The sequence below is a fragment of the Pleuronectes platessa genome, chromosome 10, assembly GCF_947347685.1.
Source record: "Pleuronectes platessa chromosome 10, fPlePla1.1, whole genome shotgun sequence".
In the NCBI taxonomy this organism is placed as follows: domain Eukaryota; kingdom Metazoa; phylum Chordata; class Actinopteri; order Pleuronectiformes; family Pleuronectidae; genus Pleuronectes; species Pleuronectes platessa.
This window is the reverse complement of record NC_070635.1, coordinates 6,006,285-6,029,043: the sequence shown is the minus strand read 5'-3', so window position 1 is coordinate 6,029,043 and position 22,759 is coordinate 6,006,285. Positions and strand designations below refer to the sequence as shown.

General features: G+C 43.7%; 1 protein-coding gene across 3 annotated transcripts in view; it reads right to left on the bottom strand.

Annotated features, from left to right (window-relative positions):
- slc9a1a (solute carrier family 9 member A1a) overlaps window positions 1–21,822 on the bottom strand; it is a 29,343-nt gene extending 7,521 nt beyond the window's left edge. The window contains exons 1-7 of one of the 3 annotated variants that reach the window (XM_053433616.1): window positions 20,563–21,822; window positions 11,168–11,637; window positions 9,835–10,085; window positions 7,942–8,159; window positions 6,692–6,894; window positions 4,372–4,461; window positions 2,140–2,210 (exon numbers count right to left, since the gene is read on the bottom strand). In XM_053433616.1, coding sequence (XP_053289591.1) covers window positions 2,140–2,210; window positions 4,372–4,461; window positions 6,692–6,894; window positions 7,942–8,159; window positions 9,835–10,085; window positions 11,168–11,637; window positions 20,563–20,854 — 1,595 coding nt within the window. In that variant the 5' untranslated portion in view covers window positions 20,855–21,822. Of the gene's footprint in view, window positions 1–2,139; window positions 2,211–4,371; window positions 4,462–6,691; window positions 6,895–7,941; window positions 8,160–9,834; window positions 10,086–11,167; window positions 11,638–20,150; window positions 20,249–20,562 lie in introns of those variants that run through there. The other 2 variants (XM_053433617.1, XM_053433618.1) reach the window with 2 other exon arrangements.
- Window positions 21,823–22,759: the final 937 nt, after the last annotated feature.

Below are 22,759 nucleotides of genomic sequence, written 5' to 3'. Positions count from 1 at the left end.
AGGAGCAGCAGATGAAAACACAGAGCAGGGATTATACAGAGAGCAGGACAGAGAGGGAAATAAGCAATAACTTCACATTTATATTTGACTTTATGTGTCGTCTCTACAGGGGCAAGTATGATTAGCTGATCGTGACAGAAAATATATACATGATTAATACATTTTGAAGATTGACTGAGCCAATTACTGAGTTAAGTCAGACATTTCGTTGTCAAAGTTTCATTGAGTCAAAGATTTTCTTTTAAAGACATAGCAGGGTTCCCACGCTTGCCTTGAAAAAAAATTCCATGCTACCTCCTGATTTTCCAGGTACCATATTAAGTGATGATCTATAGGCCGCTGAAGCTTTCCGCCCCCACCCCCCCCCCCCCCTCCCCTCACACACACAACCCCCTAGGACACCTGACTACTTACTTGATTTAAAAGATGTGCCAGTCAAGTCTACATTGTAAATGTTTAGATATTATGTCTTATTGATATATCAATGCATGAAATAATGCAACAAGCTGTAGATGAACAACAATTTATTGAACGGGGACTTTGAGACACATGAGCACTGGGATTGGTATATTTTCTCTCTTCCACTCCTCTCCTATCTCATCCTGTCCTCTTCTCTCCACACCTCCCCTCTCGTGTCCGCTCCTGTCTTCTCTTCCTACTCTTCTCAACTCCTCTCCACTCTTCTCCCTTTTCCTCTGTCATCCTCTACTCTCGTATCCTCCTCTCTTCTTCTTCTCCTCTTTCATCTTCTCCCCTCATCCTGAATCTGCAGCGTGTCATTGTCACTCACTCCTGTAATGCATCACACATTTGAGATTATGAGTCTTACGTAGAAGGGGTAGTGTGCCTACTCTTACTCTGTAAAAGCTTTTGTAAATCAAACTAATGAACCTAAAAGGGAAAACATAAGGCTGGTTCCCCTGTGGTTCCTCAGTACAGCAACCTCACCAGTATGCTTAGCTTAACAGTATAGATGTATAGAATCAGTCTGGTCATGATCAATGGTTTTTCAAAAATTTCTGTTTTTTTTAAAGAAAAAAACGAAAAATCACAAAATAGCTAAAACTAGAAATAAGAATGAATGTTACAAAATTGATCAAGACTAGACTGGTCATGTCAACTAGCATAGAAGTAATGTCACAGCCTAATGTGAAAATGTATTGGTAATTAGCTAGCAATGCAAGCTAGCCAACACTAGCTAGTTAGTTAGCAAGCTGAATGTTGGCTAGCAAGACTGCACTGCATGTGCTTGCTAATCATCATTAATGAATCCAAATTCAAAACAAACTCCCCTAAATGTGGTGAATAACACGCTTTTAGGAAAAGTCCATGAGTGAAATACATATGGGGATCAAACATAGTTCTAGTATTTTAAAAGCAAGGTAAAAATTACCTCAACAATTCTAGTGCAAGCTGCTAGCTAGCAAGTTGCAGCTAGCTAGTTAGCAAGATTGCACTTCTTACTAGCTAACGTTGATAAACCCAGGTTTACCACACAGTTAAAACACAGCTACTTACATTTGAGGATAAACTTGCATAAGAAGTTTCACTGTAGATAGGGTTAGGGTTAGGGCTCCCGTGTTGGCTGGGAAATGCATGTATTTGACCCTTCTATTGAGATTGCGAGTTATGTTTCTCAGTTATTATTCCCGAAGTCCACCAATCCGAAACTATACTTTTAAAGTCCATATCACCAGGTTTCCTGCATCGAATTCCAACATCAAATATACCAGATAGGATGCCAAGAGCATGTTCTACAACATGGGATCATCCATTTCTATCTACAGTAAAAGCTGTTCACATGTAAAGGGTTTTTATAAACTCATCTTAATCCTGTGCTCAATAGTTTCATTTTATTACTATTTTACACATCATCCAATAAAATTTTCCAGGACAACTTCAGTTTCCATGTAAGTGTTCACTTTTGCTCAGTTTCCATGACTTTTCCAAACCTGGTAAATGAAAAAATTAATTCCATGTTTTCCATGGTTTCCAGGTACCGTGGGAGCCCTGCATAGCTTTGAGCTCGGGTTATTTATAACAAGCATTTGTCAGCATGTTTGACATTGAGCGATCAAGCAGAAATAAAAACAAAGCAGCTCCGATGACCCCTAGTGGGTTTTAATGCCAAGTCCTTACTTGTCCTTCCAGTGGTGGTGTCCATAGTGTCCACAGATGTCCTCAATACCAGTCAGGAGGTGGTCGAGGAACTGGGGATGAAAAAGAAAAGGGAAAATGATCAGACTCTGAATCTGGTCCCTGAGGAGCATTTTCATTTATTATATAACTTAGCAAAGTATGAGAACGGTCGTGTCTCTGAGCGAGAACTCAGAGCTGAAAAACAAGATGTTCCAGAGCCCACGTTCCAGCTGCTGCAGGAGAGGGTCATTAAGAAAAGGAAAAGCTGATTCTCACAATGTTTCTTGATGCCATTATGCGCAGTTTACAACTTTGAGGCCAAAGTAGTTATTTGAATATATAAACCACCTTATATCTTCACCTAAACTTGATGATATCAACCTTATTAGCAGTGATTACAGAGACTCTGGCTCTACACACACACACACACTCTCTCTTTCGGCATCTATTACCATTCATCAAACTCACAACCCCCTCCCTGGACAGACTGCCAACATCATTATCATGGACAACAGGCCTCAAGTTTGAAAACAGAGAGATAAGCAGCAGCAGGTGTCTGATGGCATGGTGTTTATTAACAGTGGCGTCACGCCTTGCTAAGAGAAACACACAAACTGTAGCATTGTGTTTTGCTCACGCTGCCGCCGGGGGTGCCCTGATGCCCTGATGCCCTGGTGCCCTGGGGTCCTGATGCCCTGATGCCCTGATGCCCTGATGCTCTGATGCCCTGGGGCCCTGGTGCCCTGGTGCTCTGACTAAGCCCGACAGCCTGACAGGCAGCGTTGATATGGGAACAGGTCATTAAGTGGAGCCGCAGATTTGACTTGTGCTTAGTCAGAAGTGACTGATTAATATAAAGACTCTACGGCTCTGCAGGGGTCGGGTGGAAACAGACTGCAAATGTCTGAAGCTTCTCTGTGAGAGCGTTGGTAGATGAGGAGTGAGAAAAATCATGAACACACATCTGTATTACATGTATACTTAGATATATTCTGTACTAGACATAGTATCTATCAATCTATCTATCTGTCTAACTATCTATCTAAGATTCAAATAAAATGTTTGATAGGATAGCTTTTGTACATAATGCAGTAAAGAAATTTTATTAAACTCTTCTTTTTGAATGAATTACTTCTTATCATCGGGTTCTGTTTTCCTTTTCTTGCAGTAATGTTGTGTAAGACTACACAAGATTGTCCCACAATGCAGTGCAAACAGCCTTTATCTCCTGTGCTGTGATACCATGATCATTCTGAGTAACAGCACTGTATTTAAGTTGTTTTTCTATTGCCCCCCCCCCCCGCAATACAAACAGAGCAAGCTAATCTTTAAAAAGCTCAGCAGGCGGAGGATGTGTTGTATGTGGCTTCACTGCATGGTTGTCTAAATAAATAAATGAATTCATCACAAACTACGTGACAGACGACAGGGAAGCACAACATCTGGATTCATCACGACATCTGTGGCCCAGTAGGACTCTGCGCTCCAGCAGCTCTGTTGACTCTGACCACTGGTGTTTGACAGTGGAGGAGAAAAACCCTCTGGACAAACATCCCTTCCAGCCTCGAGCACTGGTGACTCACCACCAAGCCCCTGAGACGCTGTTTGTGTGTTTGTGTTTAAACACTGACTGTGTGTGTACACCGTGACTGTTTGTGTGTCCATGTGTCTGCCTATCTGAGCCATGTTAATAGCTTTGAAACTCTAAGGGATTATGGAGCAGGGTGGTTGTCATGAATTTGCTTGACGAGGAAATACTGAAGAAAAATGAGGCGCTGCATGTTGAGGTTGTAGGTTTTTCAAATGAATGATGTGTATTTTATATTCCCAGATGTTTGCGATTTACACCTGAGCTTTGCTAAAAAGATTATTGTTTGTATTCTTATTATGAGGTGAAGTACCACCACACAGCCACTAGGTGGAAGCAGCAGTCAAAGTTTGAGAACCTGGCTTCGAATCAAAATGTCATCTTCTCAAAGCAGATACTGATTTAAACAATAATGCGATGATAATATTTGTTTTTCTAAAGTTGCTGAGTAAATAGAGATTAATCATTAACAAAAGGTAGGTCACTGAAAGAGGAAGAATTTATGAATATTTCCTACATGTGTCAAGACGCAACATTTCAAACTGTTATTCATTTGTTATCCTCACACACAAACATTCACACGTCTGAACCATCAGGAAACCATCGGCTTGAGACGATGACGGCCGACGATGTGTTGATTTTACCTGGGTGTGGATTTCCTCGTTAATCGTGCGCTTGGCCTCCTGCTTCTTCTTCACTGCCAGAAGCTCCACCAGGGGCTTGATGGTCATGCCCTGCAAGAGGAGTGAGAGGAACAAACCATTACTGACTGTAAACAACTCCTGACCTCAGCAAAAAGCAGAAATAGCCTCTCGTCAACCAGAGAGTGGAGTAGACGAAAATCACATGTGGATGTGCATTAGGGCTTTGAAATATGTTTCTGTTTTGTTCTTGTGATGCTTTTATGTCGGAGTGATATATAAAGCATAAAATCTGCCGCCTCCAGATCTCTGATCAGGTCTTATTTGGATCACAACGCAGAAAAGGACGTCACGTAGAAGCCTTGATGTGTCACAAGTCGATAGCTGGAACAGTTTTCAAGTTTTGCAACTGCTGATTAACAAAACTTTCAGATTTTCACACAGTGTTTCACAAAAAACTGTCGTCTCTGATGCAAATCTCTCGTCACTGCAGAGGAGGACCAGTTCTGAAGAGTCGATACTCTTGTAGATTAAAATCAAAGTGAGTTAAACAAAGTGAAATCCTTCTAGTAGTAAATAATATAAAAGAATAGTATTATTGTGCGTCCCCTTGTTTCATGAACATGCATCTGTGAAGTACTAGGAACAAAGAGATGTGTAAGATTGCTTACGTTATTTCAGAAATCCTGAACTGCTGAAACTAAGTTGTGTGCATGTGCCACACATTATCAGTGAGAGTAGAGTTATCATTCTAATAAGTTACCTAGTGCTATGATAATATCACGAGGAAGAGTGTGATTGTAAACACAACACAAAGAGGGTTTGTTCCTCTGTATGTGAGTTGTAATTTTAAGCCGGAACTGTTTTGTTAAACCTTTGGAGCCTGTGTTCACAGTGAAAACCCTGAGATCAAATTCTCCTTTTCCTCCTTTCATTCTGACACAAACATAGATTTTTAGATGATTGAAGAAGCAAAAAATTGTCTTCTTCTCGAACTCATTGTATCTTTACTAGAAATGTCTCCATGTCTAATCCCATCGTCTATTTTTGGACATTTATGAATAGGATTAAGAAAAACGCACGGCCCCTGGAATACGGAAATCAAACAGTGCGTGCTCCAGGCCTGTCTGCACCTAAGGCCTCGAGCATTTCCTGTTGCTTTTAAAGAGATTAAGCTTGTCATCTGGTTATTGTCATATCTTAAAGTGAGTAACAGAAGATTTCTGCTCTTTCTTCCAGCAGGCGAAGAACTTGCACGGTTTATTCCAAATAAAGCACACAAACAGGGATATTAAATGGCTACTTGTATTCCGTCAACCCTAAACAAGTAGGAATGTAATATATGATGGTTATTGCTAATGTTTTAGTGGCACTTTAAGGCAACTGGTTCCATTTAAGAAATGTCAAGTTTAGGGAACGGGGGAAATGAATCATTCAGAATCCTTTCCTTGAATTCTTTGCAGGGAAAATCTGAAGTTTAGAAGAGTTTGGATGAATTTGATGCAATTTGTCTTTGTTGTGATGATGTTTCTTTCACATTAACACATAAATAACAACACAATCTCTCTTATTAGGGGGGGGACGTTTTCCCAAATTGACAAACCTTCCTCACGTGGCAAAAAATCTTAAAGTAGTTAAAGTCACCAATGAGATGTTGGCAGATATTATATCACCAATCCGAAGTTGCATGTTTTTTTTACTGCATCCCACTCTCAATCCCAGTCTGACCTACACAGAGTTATACTTTAAAGGTGAAGTGGGTGTCTACCATCTGCCTCAGCATCAGGCTGACAGTGCCGAGTCGAGTGCCATGAATAAAACATTGTTTCTAATCCAGTCTTTTTTTAGCTGCTGCCATTCTGGGTCCAATTCACGTTCATGGTTCATGGATATTTTTGCAGTATATTCTGAGAGCCTTGTTTATCTGCCAGGACCGAGCAGATGCAGTGCACAGTGCTTCTGTACACAACCAGTCCCCGTGTGGCTCTGAGCTACACTGGTTTTGTTAGTGGACCAGTCAGAGTTAAGAATGGAAACTATATGTACAAGCAAATGCTCTTTTGCAAACCAGGGATGATGGATGCAAATTATTGGGCGAGCGACAGAAAATTTGAATAAAATCCACATTATTTTTGGGAGATTGCAGAGGACAAACAATGTGTAATGTTTACTTCAATGAAGGAGATGAGTAAAAGCTCATTGAAAAGTTTGGTCTAAAAAGGTCGTGAATTGATTGTGGTCACATTTAAATCCCACAACCAGGCAAAAAATACCAGGAAGCCAGGCTGAAGAAACCAGGACGACCTGTAACTGGTAGTCGCACCTGTACGAAGACCGTGAAGAAGATAACGGTGATGATGGCCGTGAGGAACATCTTTCTCATGGGGAAGAGTTCGCTGTCCAGCAGGAAGCCCAGGGAGAAGGCGATGGCACCTCGCAGGCCACCGTAGGCTATAATGAACTGGTCCTTGGTGGTAAGCTTCACAATGCGGAACTTGTTGATGATGAAGGTCAAGCCGACCACACCTAGGAAGCAAGAAACACAATGAGAAACTGAGGTCGGGTGTGTGTCATGTTTGTGTGCATGTGTTATAGATGCAGGTCAAACCGCATTCTTTCCAATGGTAAATAATGAGGTACATAAAAGTTGTATACTTTCTGTGCCTCCGTGTATTTTCCCTTATCTCTCACACAGCCACTGCATAGTAATTTATTCTCACTGGGCTCCATCACAGTGAAAAACCAACTCGCTGCATTCCCTTAAAAAAACGTTTGGCTCCATATGAAAAGCTTATCGCAGGGATACAATGGAAACTAACTGCAGTCTGGACAGTAAGAAAACTAAAGTATTTAAAACTGTACGACACTGAATTATAATCAGCAGTTATAATTTTTTTTGTAAATAATCCAAATGAAATGGTCATTTAACGTTTGCTGAAACCCTCATCAGCTCCTGAAGGACGCTAAATAAATTCACGATTGAAAACACCTCGACATCATTTCACTTCAGCCTCTCTCTCCTAAACGAAACCAGTAACTGTCACATGACAAATCGTCAGCAGAAGGACATGGAAATCCTCGAGGTGGGGGGGGTTCCTCACACACACCCTGTGTGCGACGCAACATTGATTCTGGCCACAGCTCCCAGTTCCCTTTTTTTTTTTAAAACAAGGTCTTCTTACAAATATTAAACCTTGATGTGTAAATCACAACTAACCATAGACACTCTAACTTGTTATTTAATCTCCCCTTACTTGAGCATTGTAAGAAGAGAGCCTGTGACTCAAGCATTTCATTGCCAGAGCCTGCTTAATGTTATTGTTGTGCATTTGATAATAAACTCTTGAATCTTGAATCGAAGCACTTTAACTTGTTGGGTTTTTGATAAGCATGCAAACCCTATGGGTGAATATGAATCCTTTGAATCCGTCTAGCAGATCTACTGTGAATTAATCTCAAGAAACGACGACATCTCAAGTTTACAACACTTCCTCCGCTGCGGGTAAACACCTAGTTCCCCTTTATGTCACTTCACACCCACACACGCAGCCATGATAGAGCAGGAGGGCTGACCTATGACCCGCGCCACCAGACACAGGACCACGGTGACGGTGACGAAGGTCCAGTTCCAGTAGTGGGGTCCATCCACCGTGGCCACGCCCAGAAAGATGAAGATGAGCGTCTCGCTGACGCTGCTCCACATCTTCAGGAAGTACTTGATGGTGGTGTGGGACTTGTGGGATATATTGGCCTCCATGTAGGGCCGCATCACCGCTCCACAGGCGATCAACCTGGAAGGAGGCAAAGGAGCAGATGTGGGCTCAGTGGAAAGATATTGAATGAGGTGTTTTACACGTTGGCCTCTTTCCAAATCTGTTGTTCTCGTTCCAAAAGCTAAGATGTGTTACCCAAACTGAAAAAAAAGTTGAATGTGATTAAAACAAAGTAAAATAAGATTATTTCAGAGGTTTTTGAAGAGAAAAGCCATTTTTGCCGAAGCGCTGGTTTGACTTGAGTCATCTGCACCAGTAATGTCAACATGAGGAGTGCTCTGGTTTCACTGTCTGACAATAGGAACATGTGACGGCGACAAAGATGTCTCCATCCCCGTCTGGTGACCACTTCTCTGTTCTGCTCTTGTGTCATGCAGCGGAGAAAACCAACGTGATCCCAGTTACATAAACCACAACAGCTGCTCAGCATTCACCCCATTCTCTGTCCATGTGAATATTGGTTTGGCCTAAAGGGCTTTAGAGAGACGATAAAAAGAATTCGCACCGACCAGCTACCTTCTACCACGTGATACGGACATCCACCCTGACAAATCCAGGTTTTGATGTGAGGGGCAATACAACATCCACAGGCTCTGGGGGAAGAGATCGCCCTTGAAAGTACGGATCCACTGGCCCTGACACATGAGGGGAGACTCAGTGTATTATCACCTCCTCGCTCCAACATCAATAACTCCTGGCTACGTTAAACAGAGGAGAGATTGATGTGTGCAGGAGGAGCTGTTGAGAAACGGCTCCTCGGAGAACGTTGATGTGCCAGTAAATTAAGGTTCGGTTCAGATGACACTTGACGAGATTAATTCATTAGGCCCCTGGTTACCCGGAGTGCAATCTACCAGGACGTACAGCTGACTCACTGTCATAAACGCATAGCTGGAATGGATTTTCCATGCAATGGCAAGGTTATATATAGACCGCGACATTTAATACCAGATGGCAGAAACAAATATTAACCATAAATTCCACCTGGCAGCTGCAAGATGCTTCTTCAATCCAAATTATCAGCTTGGATTCATGTCTTTCTAGATTAATATTCTTTATGTAGTGCAGATGCTGTGATGGGGCGAGTGAAGTTGACCTTTGACCTCCTGCTGGGTGTTTTATTGTCGGTCCTAGTGATCCCATTTACTTAAGAGACATGTGTTGACGGCATATGCATCACAAGTTAAAGAAAGTACCAGCAGGAAAATCAATGAGTTTCAGGATAAAACCAGAGAGATCCTCATGTCACATAAAGATTAAGAAATAATAAAAATGATTGTGCAAATTATCAGCATGTTATCAAAAAAGATAAGCAAATCTTTCTTAGTCACTTTGAAAGATATATATTTTTTACAGCACAACTGATATAGATGTATGGGGACTGATGCTGATACAACAGTCAAGAGTTAAAAAAACTTCAGACACTGATATATTGCCCAATATATACATTTTAAACTAAGTATAAGTGATTCCTTTGATTTGTTATCAAACCCTTATGATGAAGAAATATAATTGATTCTTTTATTTACACTTAACCCATAAATTCCAACTCAAATTTCTACTCATTTTGTTGAAAGGTTGTTTAAACAGAAAACTACTTTTTGCACATCATAAGAAGCTAATGGGGCAACATGCATTCTTCTGTGCATCCCTCTTTCTCTCCCATATCTTTTCCTCATCCCTGTACACTTACGCCATGATGCCGGAGAGGTGGAACATCTCCGCCGACAGGTAGGCCATGTAGCTGTACACAAAGACAAAAAGTGGCTCGATGACACGCACGTGGGAGGTGAAGCGCGAGGTCAGGGCAGCCAGGAAGCCGTAGATGGCTCCCACTAGAACGCCCCCCAACGCAACCACCAGGAAGGAGATCATTCCAAGTATGCAATCGACCACCGTCACCGTCCCAGCGGCTGTGTACTCCTCAAAAAGGTGGTACAGCACCTAGGAGAGGGAGGGGTGGAAAAAGAGAAGGAGGAGGGAGAGACTGAAGGATTAAAAACGTGACATGGATGAGTGGGAATAACCACAGAACTATTCAATATGTGACTCTATTGATTCTCTGATCATATTCAAAAGAGGAAGATGGAATAAAGACGTCACGATGGGCATTGGCATAGATTTGATCTCTGATGATTTGTGCATCACTCAGCGTTGCTGGGACATTATTTGTTTTGTAGGTTAGTCTAAAACTTTTTGGGCCAGCAAAGTTAACCTTTGCCAAATGGATAAAAAGACGCTTTAAGTCCCGTACCAAACATTTGCTAAGTGGTTCACTCTAAAGCCAGGACATGCAGATCGGCTGCCAAGCGCTCCTCAGCTGAAGAATGAGCTCTGGCTCTCGCTACAGTCAATGACACAGTCCAGCTTTGTGTAGATGTGCACTGAGGCTAAACTCGTAGTTGAACACATGACCTGGAAACAATGGCCCTTGAGAAATGACTTCTGAACATATCTGGCACGGGGCGGGCACGAATTGTGCCAGTCAGAAAACACAAGTCCTCAAAATAAACCCTGGTGACTCAGGCAGTTACGATGTGAGTAACTTTATATTGTTACAGTATTGGAACAGGCCAGATAACAGCTGGTGTGCCACGTGAGCTGAGAACTACAAGGAGGCGACAGACTAGTCAGGGGACCACATGCTATCTGTTTGCAGATTAAATCTTACTATAAGGTTAAAGTGACTGAATGGTGAGATCTGATGACACCACCCACTGACAGAGCGTTTAGCTTTGTCACAGACTGCTGAGCTAAACAGGAAAGTTTGAATTCGTCTCAGCAAGGAGGCTTCGGGGGTGAAAAGGTTCAGGAATGACTTGATGAATGATGCTCCTCCACTTTCTCTGGACACCAGAGTTACAACTGTACCTAATTATGGCTGCAGCTCTGACACAGGAGCTTCTGAGAGGTACAAGCAGAACTGTGGTGTGGTATCATCTGTATTCCTGACAGTCTTCAGGGAAATCAATAAATGCAATCCCTCATAACAAACTGAAGCAGGCTTCTTTTATCTGGTCCCTCACCACAGTGACGGCGTCGTTCAGCAGGGACTCGCCGAACACCAGGATGTGCAGCAGCTCGTTGATGTGGATCTCCTCAAACACAGCGAGCACAGCGACGGGATCCACGGCCGAGATGATGGAGCCGAACAGCAGGCAAGGCAGCAGCTCTATTGCGTGGAGGCTCGAGTGCTCGGGCTGGATCTGGCACACGCCGTACAGGAGGCCCCCGATGAAGAAGGCATTCCACAGGGTCCCCACCACGGCGAACATCAGGATCGTGCCCAGGTTCTCCATGAACGGGCGGATGGGCAGGAAGTAGCCGGCGTCCAGGATGATAGGCGGGAGCAGGATGAGGAAGAACAACTTGGAGTCCAGCAGTGGTGGGACCTCCTCTCCAGCCAATTTGATGAGCCCCCCCACCAGCAGGCCCACCACAATCAACAGGCAGCTCTCTGGCACAATGCTGGACAGACGAGGAATCAGGTGGAACCCTGGGAGAATGGAGGGAATCGAGAGATAAGATACAATTAAATGGGGGGCGGGAGACAATAAACAAGAATGAGCGAGTGATTTATCAGGAAATTCACAGCAGAGGTCATTGCCTCAGGCTGAATGTGTGTGTGTGTGTGTGTGTGTGTGTGTGTGTGTGTGTGTAGTGTGTGTGTGTGTGTGTGTGTGTGTGTGTGTGTGTAAGATTAACTAGAATTCTTTCTTTCATTCTGTTTTCTCACCTTTAAAACAGTGCAAAAAGCAATCTGAGAAATCACAACATTACAGAAACAACCAGCTGTGACCTGCTACACTTCCGTGAGCATTAGCCCCCCCCCAGGCGACAAATTAAAAACTTCTGCTTTATGTTTGGTATCCGCTCTGATGGCAGACTGCCCCCACAGTACAGTAAATCCCTGCTGTGTGAACAAAGCCTATAATTCAATGAAAGAAAGTTTTTGTTAAGGTTAAGTGAAGGTTTGTCATGTGGGAGAAACACGCACAGATTTTTGTGTTGGTTGTGCAGGAAGTGTAAACGCCTCTCTGCCCTCATTTGCCTATTTCACCAACTTCCTGTATGAAACAGAGACAAACACCTCTCTGTGGAACCATGGTGGAAAATAATCACATCTAAATAAAGTCAAGGCTGCGATTGACCTACATCTGCCCTGCGCCTACATTCAGGAAACAAGACTTTAAAAAAGTGGTGACAATCTTTCAAGCTTCACGTTTACATAATAATCTATTTTTGATAGTTCATAGTTTATAGTTCCACTTAATTGTAATAAAAGTTTGAAATGATTCACCATCGCCTGAGGCTGCGCGGCACAAGCAGCTCTGCAGGGAGACTTTCCATGTCAATGACTTTCCAATGAAAAAGACGTCTCCCTTACAACAAATACAGTCGCAAATGGCTGGCACTGAACCTGGCGATGACATGATGCATCAACACTGGCATGCAAACACAACACAGCAATATGATCCAGGTATGGTTACATGCTCACATGCAGGCAAAACAATCTCACAGGGGTAGATGTAGAAACTGTATATCATGGTGAAATATAATCTGGAAGCACTGCAAACTAGAGTGGTACCCAGTAGAGTGCACAGCTCCACCACGGCCCAGTAGTTCCCTTTAGTTCTGCACCGAATGAGCCATGTTCGTTTGGACATTGGACATAGTTCCCAAGCTATTGGAGAAACATAAAAACTTTATCTTCCCTACTGAGTCTAGATGATCTCAGCTACACATTGGTGAGAGCTGCGGGGTTACATCCTTCAAGTCATGTTAAATAGGTTTATTTCCTGGTGTAATTTACTCCATTGAGTTCAAAAATACCCAGAAAGTACTAAAGTTCTAAAGAGCTGTAACAGACAACTGAGTTAAACCACGTTATTGTACATCTGTGCTGTGTGATTCGATTTTCCTTTGGTGAAAATTGGTTTTATAAAACTGGCATCAATAAGTATTGTTCAGGCACCAGTATCGAAGGTATTGGTACAGCTAACAAATATGTTTTATTTATTCTCAGGATGATGTTTTGTATTCTGTGTGTGTTTATGGCTACTGAGGGAGTGACATGGTTACTGAGCCACAACAACAAGCCATTTTACAAATCCGCCCGAAGCTAGCGCCATTACATGGAAATACGTCGTCCGCACAGCCCTGCAATTTTAGATTTGAATTGGAAATATTCATCCATAATGTAAATGCTGCTGTGGGGATATAGATACAAGCATCAACAGAGGAATATTTCACTCTGTCAATCAACACCCCAGCTACCATGCCCTTCAGAACAAGAACGGACAGAGCTGTGACGGAAGCAGCATCTGGCACAACAGCCACAGGGTGTACACAGAGGGGAGGGGCAGGCAGGTGGAGGAACAGCTCAGGCCTCCTGCAGTCAGTTTGCTTACATTTGCACAATCAGAGGTGGAACAGCTCATCAATATTCCCTCATTAGCACATAGTCTTGTCCCTTACATAATAAACTGGGCTGAGTCAACAAGAATTAGAAATATATAGAGCTGGATTCATATTTATCACAATGTAACAGGCTTTGTCTTCACAGTCAAATTCAAGCAACTTGATATTCTCTTCAGGGAAACAAGACATCTAAGGTGGGAGGAGGGGGGGTTACATTTTGGGAATTGACGACAACACTGTTAGTGTCTGAGCACAGTGAACGTCTGTGAATTATACAGCTGCATGTAGCTGGAGCTCTGCTGCTCTGAGCAAAGACAGTGAGGAAGCCTTTGTCCTAAATGGTCGATTGAGGCCTAATAGCAACACAGCTAGATGTCAGAGTCTGAACCCTTTTCTCTTTCCAGTGAACCTTTTAATAAAATGTGCACCACTCAACTCTAGAGAGGCTCGGCAGCCAGCTGGGTTAACAAAAGAGATTCTGTGATAACTGAATCTAACCGAAACTAGGCTTATCTGGCAAACTGGGAGTAAATTCCACGGCTAGATCTTAGATTATCCAAAGAAACAATGTCTCCTGGGAAGAAAGCCTAAAGCCGTTTACTGGACGCTTCCAAATTAAATCTAAATTAGCACATTAATGCTCACAACAGCTCTGCCCCCTATAGTCTCTGTTACATAATTAAAAAGCTGTGTCTTAGACACCAGCAGCAAAGAGATCTCTGTTCAGTGTGGGGGGGACAGCCAATGACAGAAGTGGGCCTGCACATTTCAAGGACGCTAATTGGTCCCTGAATGAAAAGAATAGAAGAGATTACAGTGACAGGCTTGAATCCAAAAGTGATGATAGAGTGTAATATAAAACTTCTATGATTCAGGGTTAGAGTTTCACAATGTGTTACTTCGCTGCTTTACTACAAACCCCTGTATGGAAAAATAATGAAAGATACCACTATTAACTATTTTAAATTAGCAGCCCTTTAACATAGAAAGGTATTCACAATCGTCATTAAAGGTGGATGAGGTTGTTCAGCCTGTTGCAATTTTAGAAGGGAAGCAGGAAGAAGTGCAGACAACAAGGTGGTGAGAGAGAGAGAGAGAGAGAGAGAGAGAGAGAGAGAGAGAGAGAGAGAGAGAGAGAGTGATCATAAGTGGATATAGAGCAGTTTGCCTAAAAGGGAGAGATCCTGGTCATTTGTGCATTATTAACAAATCGCAAAGGGTTTCCCAAACTTTAAAGCTTTAGTTAAGGTAGCAAGTATAACTGTGTCCTCCTGAGCATGGCTTAGGAAATCAAGAGTTATTATTAGAAGACACAGAGTCCTACTATCCCTAATGTAAAGGGTACTTCCGTGTTCCAAGTACTGAACCTGAGCCAAGGTACTTTTGGCTGACAGCCTTCTGTCCTTGAATCTTTATCTATGAATAGGCAACAACTATCTGGCACTTAAAGCTCAAACAGGCAATGAAGCAATGGCAGCAATGTGAAGACTTTGATAGGCCATTTTATTTTTTAAAAAACAAAATGGAAACACATTAGCTCAAGTTCTGTTGGTATTTTCCTGTTATGTGTTACATGAAAAGCTGGGGAACAATTTAATAGTAATACTTACTCATCTTTTCATATCACTAGCGCAGTGCCCATTCTAAACATGCGTGTCTGCCCGGCCTGTGGTAATGCTGATTGGAGCTGTCTTTCTCAAACTGTGAGAGTGACATGGAATAATTGAGCCGCTGCGAGTAAAGACTGACGTCAGAACTCGGCTCACACAACGCTGAAGCCACCTCTGCGGCACAAAGAGCCGCTCACCTACCTCTTCTGAATTCTGGGAAGCTCGTGAGTTACTTAGACCTCATGGGGGGGGGAAACACCTCAGGAAACATTTCTAAACTGTTCTTTATGAGTCATTTTAGACAGAACCTTCATTAAAAAGGGCAAACAGGTCATGGCTAGATGGATTCAATGTATTACTGCGGATGCCTCTAGCAGTGGTACACTCAACACTGGACCCAAGAATGACGTCCTTAATGGCCCATTATCATTCATGGGTGACCAGGAGGAACCAGTATAGACAAACTCTCATTCTCTGCACTAAGGACGAAAAGGCTCCGTGAAGAGAGCCTGACGGGTCAAAACACAAGTGGTGACAGTTCACACAGTCTTAAGTCTGACCAGCATGACGCCAATTATGGCTTTCAGTGCTCATCTAGTGTAGAGCCACACTGCAGGAGATAAGATGGGGGGGGGGGGGGGGGGGGGGAGTTCAAAGAATCACTCGTGGCCAACATCTCAAGTGTTGTCAAGACATTTGCAACAAGGTGATAAGTGGTGAATGCATTCATACAGTATAAGTATAGTAAAATATCCTTGAACTATAAGATCAAGTTATGAATCCTGGCTGCTTGTCAATAACGACAGGTGCCGTGTCCCATGCCTATATGAAGCAAGGTGACTGAAAACCAGTAAAGGGTAAAGGCTCTTTCACTGGGGATCGTGTGTACTCAGCGCCAGCACAGCCCGTTTCATACTTATCATTTCAAAAGCCAGGAACTGTTGTGTTTGCTTGGCCGGATCAAGCAAACACAACAGCGCAGAAAAAATATTTAAACAGGGTTTTTGTTTATAAAGAAAGGGACTGGTGATATATTAATTTGACTATTTTCCTAGAGACCATGGTGTTTAACCGGCTGACCAGCTTTCCTACACCTTTATGTTCCCAGGAGAATCAAGAAACGTGTGTTTCAGAGCTTTGTTCACCTAGTTCCTGACAACAGAGCAGGGGAAAAGATAAGCTTTTGTGAGTCAGTGTTTGATTGTTTGACGCAGACCATCGTGCTCCTCAAGTTGCCGGGTTTAAATTATTAATAACGCTGCCAGTATATGGTATTTCAGTATGACCCACCATGTAACAGCACAAACACACTGCTGGCTTACACAGGAGATTGCTCACAAGGGTGTGTTTTCAAGTTGTGGTGACTGTTGAGATGTCGACACCACAACACCTTATCATCTTACGATAATTCACAGAGCCATCTAGTCAGTGATAGTATCCCATGTCTGTTACAAGCAGGACCTTACACACAGCTTCTGGTGATCGGAGTGGTTGAGGTTGTAAATGGAGCGAAAACGTTGCTTAATAAAGTAAACAAAAGGAGAAATCAACAAAAGGAACGAACATGATAGACTCTTATCTACCTTTGAGAAGAGATGGCCTTTTGTTTCACAGAGAGGACAACACTATCGCAGAAAAGATAGTAAATTATATGATGAGAGTCCAAGATATTGACCTAGATAAAAGGTAATCAATTGAATCAAATAGAAGAGCACTCACAATCACTCTTTGTTAGGCTAATCATTGAAATATCCTTATCTTATGGCACATAACATTATGATATTGACCCAGTGATGCCTGGAGGGAACAGACCACCTTCAAACTAATTCATATTCAGTACTGCTTTTATGACTAATGATGTGGATTCCCAAGCTACAGTCTAGTTATTGAAAGTTCTTGCTAAATGCTAGGCAATGATTTCTGGGATTAAGAGCATATGAACAGTTTTCTATGACATAACCCTTCAGTGCTAAGTCATAACCTAAATGGTAAACTAGAGATAAGCTGCGTATCGCTTGTGGCACATTGACCGAAGCTTTGCCTAAGGTGTGGATACTAATACTGTACCTGGACTCTCCCCAACACAGTTATTACAGATAAGGAAAGATATAAGGACCATATTGCTTTACAGATTTGCCAGATCCTGTTACTTTGGAGGACACAACACATGCCTCATTAAATATACTTATTCTTAATATACAAATTCATAATAAATCAGCCCCTTCTGAGACACTGCTTTAATTTTCAAATTCATTATAAAAGTTAAATCAGACTTTTACTAAAAGGGACTTTTACTGGTTAAAAGGGGTTATACATGTGATTTGAAGGTTAACCCAGTAATTCTGATAATGTCTCCCTCCTTACTTATCGTCCATTGTTGACTCTAGATAAGCATTCTTTTAAGGCATGGCTCAGTCTCTAAGGGAACAACTGCTAATTAGAGGATTGAAGGAAGGCAGCATTCTAGAAAGTGTGTTAGTCAGGACATTGTCGTTTGTTGTAAAATCAAAACTTTCTGGAGTAATGGAAGTAATGTAAAGTTTTCACTCTGAGTAAAACCAGGTGACGAGGTTTAATACAGATGGATTACTTCACAGCTGCTAGAGTGGAACGTCTAAGTTAAATTATAAAAATCGAATACATAAAACTGTAAAACTTCAGCAGTGCTGAGAGCAAAGCTAAATGTATTAGTTCAATCAATGCAAGCTCAGCACAACGTAGCCATATCAAATATTCCATTCACAACCTCTACTAGAGTCTGTGGTTTATGACATATATGGATTATCAGCCAGGAAATCAGTGACGGCATTGTTGTATTGTTTTCTCAGTGGTTATCCTTATCTGATGCAGCACTCAAAAAATTGTCACATTTAGTATTGTTGTTGATTAATTTCATAGCTCAACATCAGAGTGTTTTTAGAGTGTGTTTATCTGATGTTCACACCCTTCATTCAACGCTACACAAAAGAATCAAGGTCCAGGTTGCAGCCCAACTCCCACTTCAACAAAATGCAATGTACTCAGGATCATGTGTGTGCGGGTGTGGGTGGGTGTGTGTAGATTTTATGACACTCTCTTCAAACTGTTGGGTGGTTATGAATTATAAATGAACGGTGAGACTAACTGGACTTGTTCGACATGTTACAAGGAAGGAGGGGAACACTGGAAACAAGAGGCTTCTCAGCCAACAGGGTAATTAACAAAAAGGCGTGTCCCACTGCCCACTAATTTGAGACTAGAGAGTATTATGAGACGTCTTATCGAAGGTTCAGTGTGAAAGTCGGTGCCTAGTGGATGTTTGATAAGAATACTTGACTTTATTGCAGTAAAGACACCAATGTTTATAACTGCCGGTGAAGTTTGGTTCATGCTTTGATTTGTTAGATATTACTTTCGAAAAGAGAATGTGGAACAAGGTAATTTAGATAATAGCCTGGTGTCACGTCTTCTAGCTGATAATAACTATATAACAGATCCTTTCAATTGCAGCCTGCTACTAAACAGAGGTCAATGAGGTCAATGAGGACCATGCGGTAGGTAGGTTTGTAGTGGTGGTGACTGTAGCTTTTGAAACATGGGTTGTCTGCAGCCTAATTACATGAGCCAACATACAGGAGGACCAATTACTTTAACAAGTAAGGTAAGGAAAAGTCTATATCAGCGATTTAAGATTGCTAGTATGAAATCTTTGATTTTACAAGATAAACACAGCAGAAAAACATTTGTATTTTAATTCTATGTGAAGATTTAGTTTATTTTCATAACTCGGGTTCTACATGTTATATTGGTTTTCTGTTTTTAAAATGTTGAGCTATTTATGACAGGGTTTATGGCTCCACTGCAAAGAGTCACGCCTCAATTACATTTCTTTGTCATAAGGGTTTAATTAACAACATATTAAATGGTCATGTTTTTAATATACCAATATCAATATATCTGAATTTGTTTTACTTGCCAATATCGGTACTGGCAAATTCTTAGAAAAATACAATTGCTTTTGATACATATGAAAAGCTTTTGCAGTGGATATGATAAATTCAAGAGAAGTACGTGTGTGAGTTAGGAGAGATGGGCACCATGCACACACAGGCAGGGTTGCTTGAGAGGTAAATGGTCTGTGGATGTGCTTTTAGGCCTGTAGGATAGCGGGTTCATGAGGATGAATAAGAGACAAGGCCGTGGCTGAACAGCGCAGCAGTCACATCAAATTACCTACAGCTCCTTTTCAGCGGTTGTGAGATAATCACAGGCTTAAGGTCACCGCTGTCGACGGCTGCTGTCAGCTCACAAACACTCGATCCAGTCTCGGGTCTTTTCTGCCTCCCTTCTGCTTCACACACTTTTCATGATTCCTCCAACTACCTCGCTGACATCTCTCATTTTGCCTCCACGTCCTTGAGCTGTGGTCCTCACATTGGTCCACCCCCGAGCCAGGTGGTCCGTCTCTTGAGACACTGGGATTCTTGCCCAGACAGTGAGGCAGTCTCCACCCTGGCTACACACTGGTGCTCAATCAGGCCAGGCCCCTGGTATCTCAGGCAACTGACAAGCTGCTGGCTCTCAGGAAATACGCGATAGAAGAGGACAATGCAGTGCTATGTGGGAATACAGGGAACTACTGACGATGGAAGGAAAGGCCGGACAAATGGGACATGAGGAAGAGTGACGAGGAGTGGACAGGGGGAGGAGCAGAGACAAATTATAATGTGGCAGAGAGTCTGGGCGAACGAGCCAAAAGTGGTTAGACTCTCATTTCCCTGTTGCTTTCGAGACATTCCTCATGACAGTGTCGCATAGGCTTCGGCACAAATCAGTGAGACAGGAGCTTTTTGTCTGTGCTGTCTGTTGCTCTCCAACATCCACACTGGATGCACTTGAGCTGCTTAGTCATCACTGTGGTGAGGAGCGAGCGGATCCCCCCCCGAACACGAGAAGCTGACAGATCTGATGAGTAATCTGTGTGACAATAAAGACTTACGCTGACTTATTGACCCGGAGAGAGAGATGTTCCAGGGTCAAACCGAAGACAGCATGTGTACCGGTTGCTTGGTGTGCAGAATGGAGGGAGTGGGGGGGGGGGGGGGGGGGGGGGCCTGGTGGTCAGGGACCATCTTCATGACTGTGAAGTGATCAGATTCAATGTGAGACCATCAATATGAGGCACACGTGTAACAGGATACCTCTGCTCTGGGGTTATCGATTATTTCATCACTGTGCATTACAGCTGACACATCTCCAGACTGGTTTGCAGGCACCTGAGGAACTGGCCTCAAACTTACCTGCAATGGTTTCACCTGTAGCCAAGGGCCACATCACCTGGAGCTAAGGCTAGCATTTCCTGACAGGGCAGCACTGACATGCAGGCTGAACCACATCCACAGGCTACTCACCTAATTTCATTAAAGACGCCAGCAGCACCCATAATGCGATTTCAAATGGGAGCTGTATGTGGTGGTAGTCGAGGCTGAGCACAGGGAAAGCCTTTTTGGTGAAGTTGTGTCCCGGGTCCGAGGCTTTGTGGCCGCCTCCATGTTCCGGAGGAGTGACATCCGGAGAGCCGGCGGCTCCGAGGGGGAGCACGGATCCCTCCAGGAGCACCAGCACCACCAGCAGGAGCAGCCCCCGCTCCGGTAGCCTCCTCCCGGTCCCGGCCGGGTGGAGAGAGCCCGTCCCCGAGGGCATGTTGTCGAGGAAATGATACTTTAAAGTCCGCTTGGTAAAAAACCTGAACAGGTTCAAGGAAGTTGAGTCACTAACAACTTCGTAATGTTTGGTTCGTTGATTAAGCTCGTGAGTTCAGCGGTGGGTTCGGCTAGCGTGCACCGAACCGGGAGCCCCTTCTCCCCGGGGACGTTAGCTAGCTTCGGATCCGGCTCTGGTTCGTTCCCCCGTCGCCAGGTGAACACCAGCACCGACACAGGCCGAAGGAAGAAGGCGGGGGAGCGGCTGGAGCTGACTTTCACAATACCGCTGTGAAAGTACACGCTGCTCCTTCTCCTTTCCTTGTGTTATTCACACAGACGCGTTTCCCCAAGTTTGTCCCCGGCTTCCCTGTCAGTGGCTGTCGGTGTGCTTGGAAGATGTCCCCGCTGATGCTGGAGGTAACAGAGGAAACAGGGGCATCCGCTCCGCGCCTCGCCGAGGAGGGCTCCTCTCCGACTGCCCGATAAAGTGCTCCGTGAGGCGGCTGTGCCCCGATGCTGACCTTGAGGAGAAGCCGCACGGCTGACACATCGTCTTCCCGCCGTACGTCCTGCGTGTTTCAACTTTTTCTCTTTTACAGTGTCCGTGTGGATGCGGCGTTTCCCTCTCGGTGAGTCCCCGGGAGGACAGGAGCTCGGCCGGCGGCCCAGCAGCACAGAGAGACCCGCGGGCTGGGGATGATTGAAGAGCGGAGGAGACTCTGGCTGTGTTGATGATCCCCCAGCTCCGGGAGGCTCGTCCCGGGTTGTGAAGCCTGAGCGAGGGGGGGGAGCGATTCTGTTTAGCTCGTACAACCTTCAAAACACACACCCTGGGAGGAGGAGGAGGAGAGGAGGAGGAGAGGAGGAGCAGGAGGGGGGAGGCCGACTCTAGTGACACCTATAGGAATGGAGGGTTTAAGGTGTCTCGTGGGGAGAGAGTGACAGAAAACCTCCTGAAATACATTTCACCTTCACACATCTGTGCATAGATGTGACCTGTTTACTCTGTGTTGCTGACGACAGTAATCCGACCCGGGTGGGGTCTCGCAGGGGACACTGTATGTGGGACAGGTCAGGGACAGTAAAAGACCACAGCCCCAGAGAGAGGATGGTAAGTGGTCTGTATTTATATCAGGCTTCTCGGGTCTTGATGACCATTCACCCCTTCACTCACCCACACTCATTAACACAGTGTGAAGTCGTTCATCCGCTGGAGCTCACTAACATCAGCTGCTGTAGGGCTTCTCATTCATCCGGTAGTACATACAAGGGATAATCTTTTGCCTGACGTTGTGAAATGGGACATCAAATAACCAAAGAAATAAAGGTAATGGCACAGCACAGCCATATAAGCCAGGGGCCCATCAGATTCACCTCTAGCCTCACCCCTCAAGTTCGGCCTGTATCGTTGATTACCAGGCTAAAACACTTACAGGTATAGTTGGTAATTTACATTTTTACAGAAGACCTCAAACGTACAAGGAACAGTTTTTTCGAAAAATGAATCCGAACAGCGCTTACAGTGGGGTTGGTCTTAAACATGCTGTTCCCGCAAGTATCTAAGAACCTGAAGTGATCCTTGTGGAGCCCTTATAGCCAGCCCTGGTGATATTAATATGATTATAGAAACGTGCCTCAGCCTTAATCTCAGAAGCCAGAGGACACCGGTTCGCTCCATGATCTGAATATTTATCAAGCTTGATGTGATCTAAGCATTATGCAGTGATATTTGCAATGGCTGACTGAGGAGTCGGGGGTGCATACATTTGCAGAAATTGATTCAAGCCTGAATATAAAGCTCAGGACATTTAGTCGACACTGCAGAGGTCAGGGGGTCAGGGTCAGCGGGAAGTGGAGATTGGGTAGATGATCAATATAGGACCAGTAAACAGTGAACACAAAA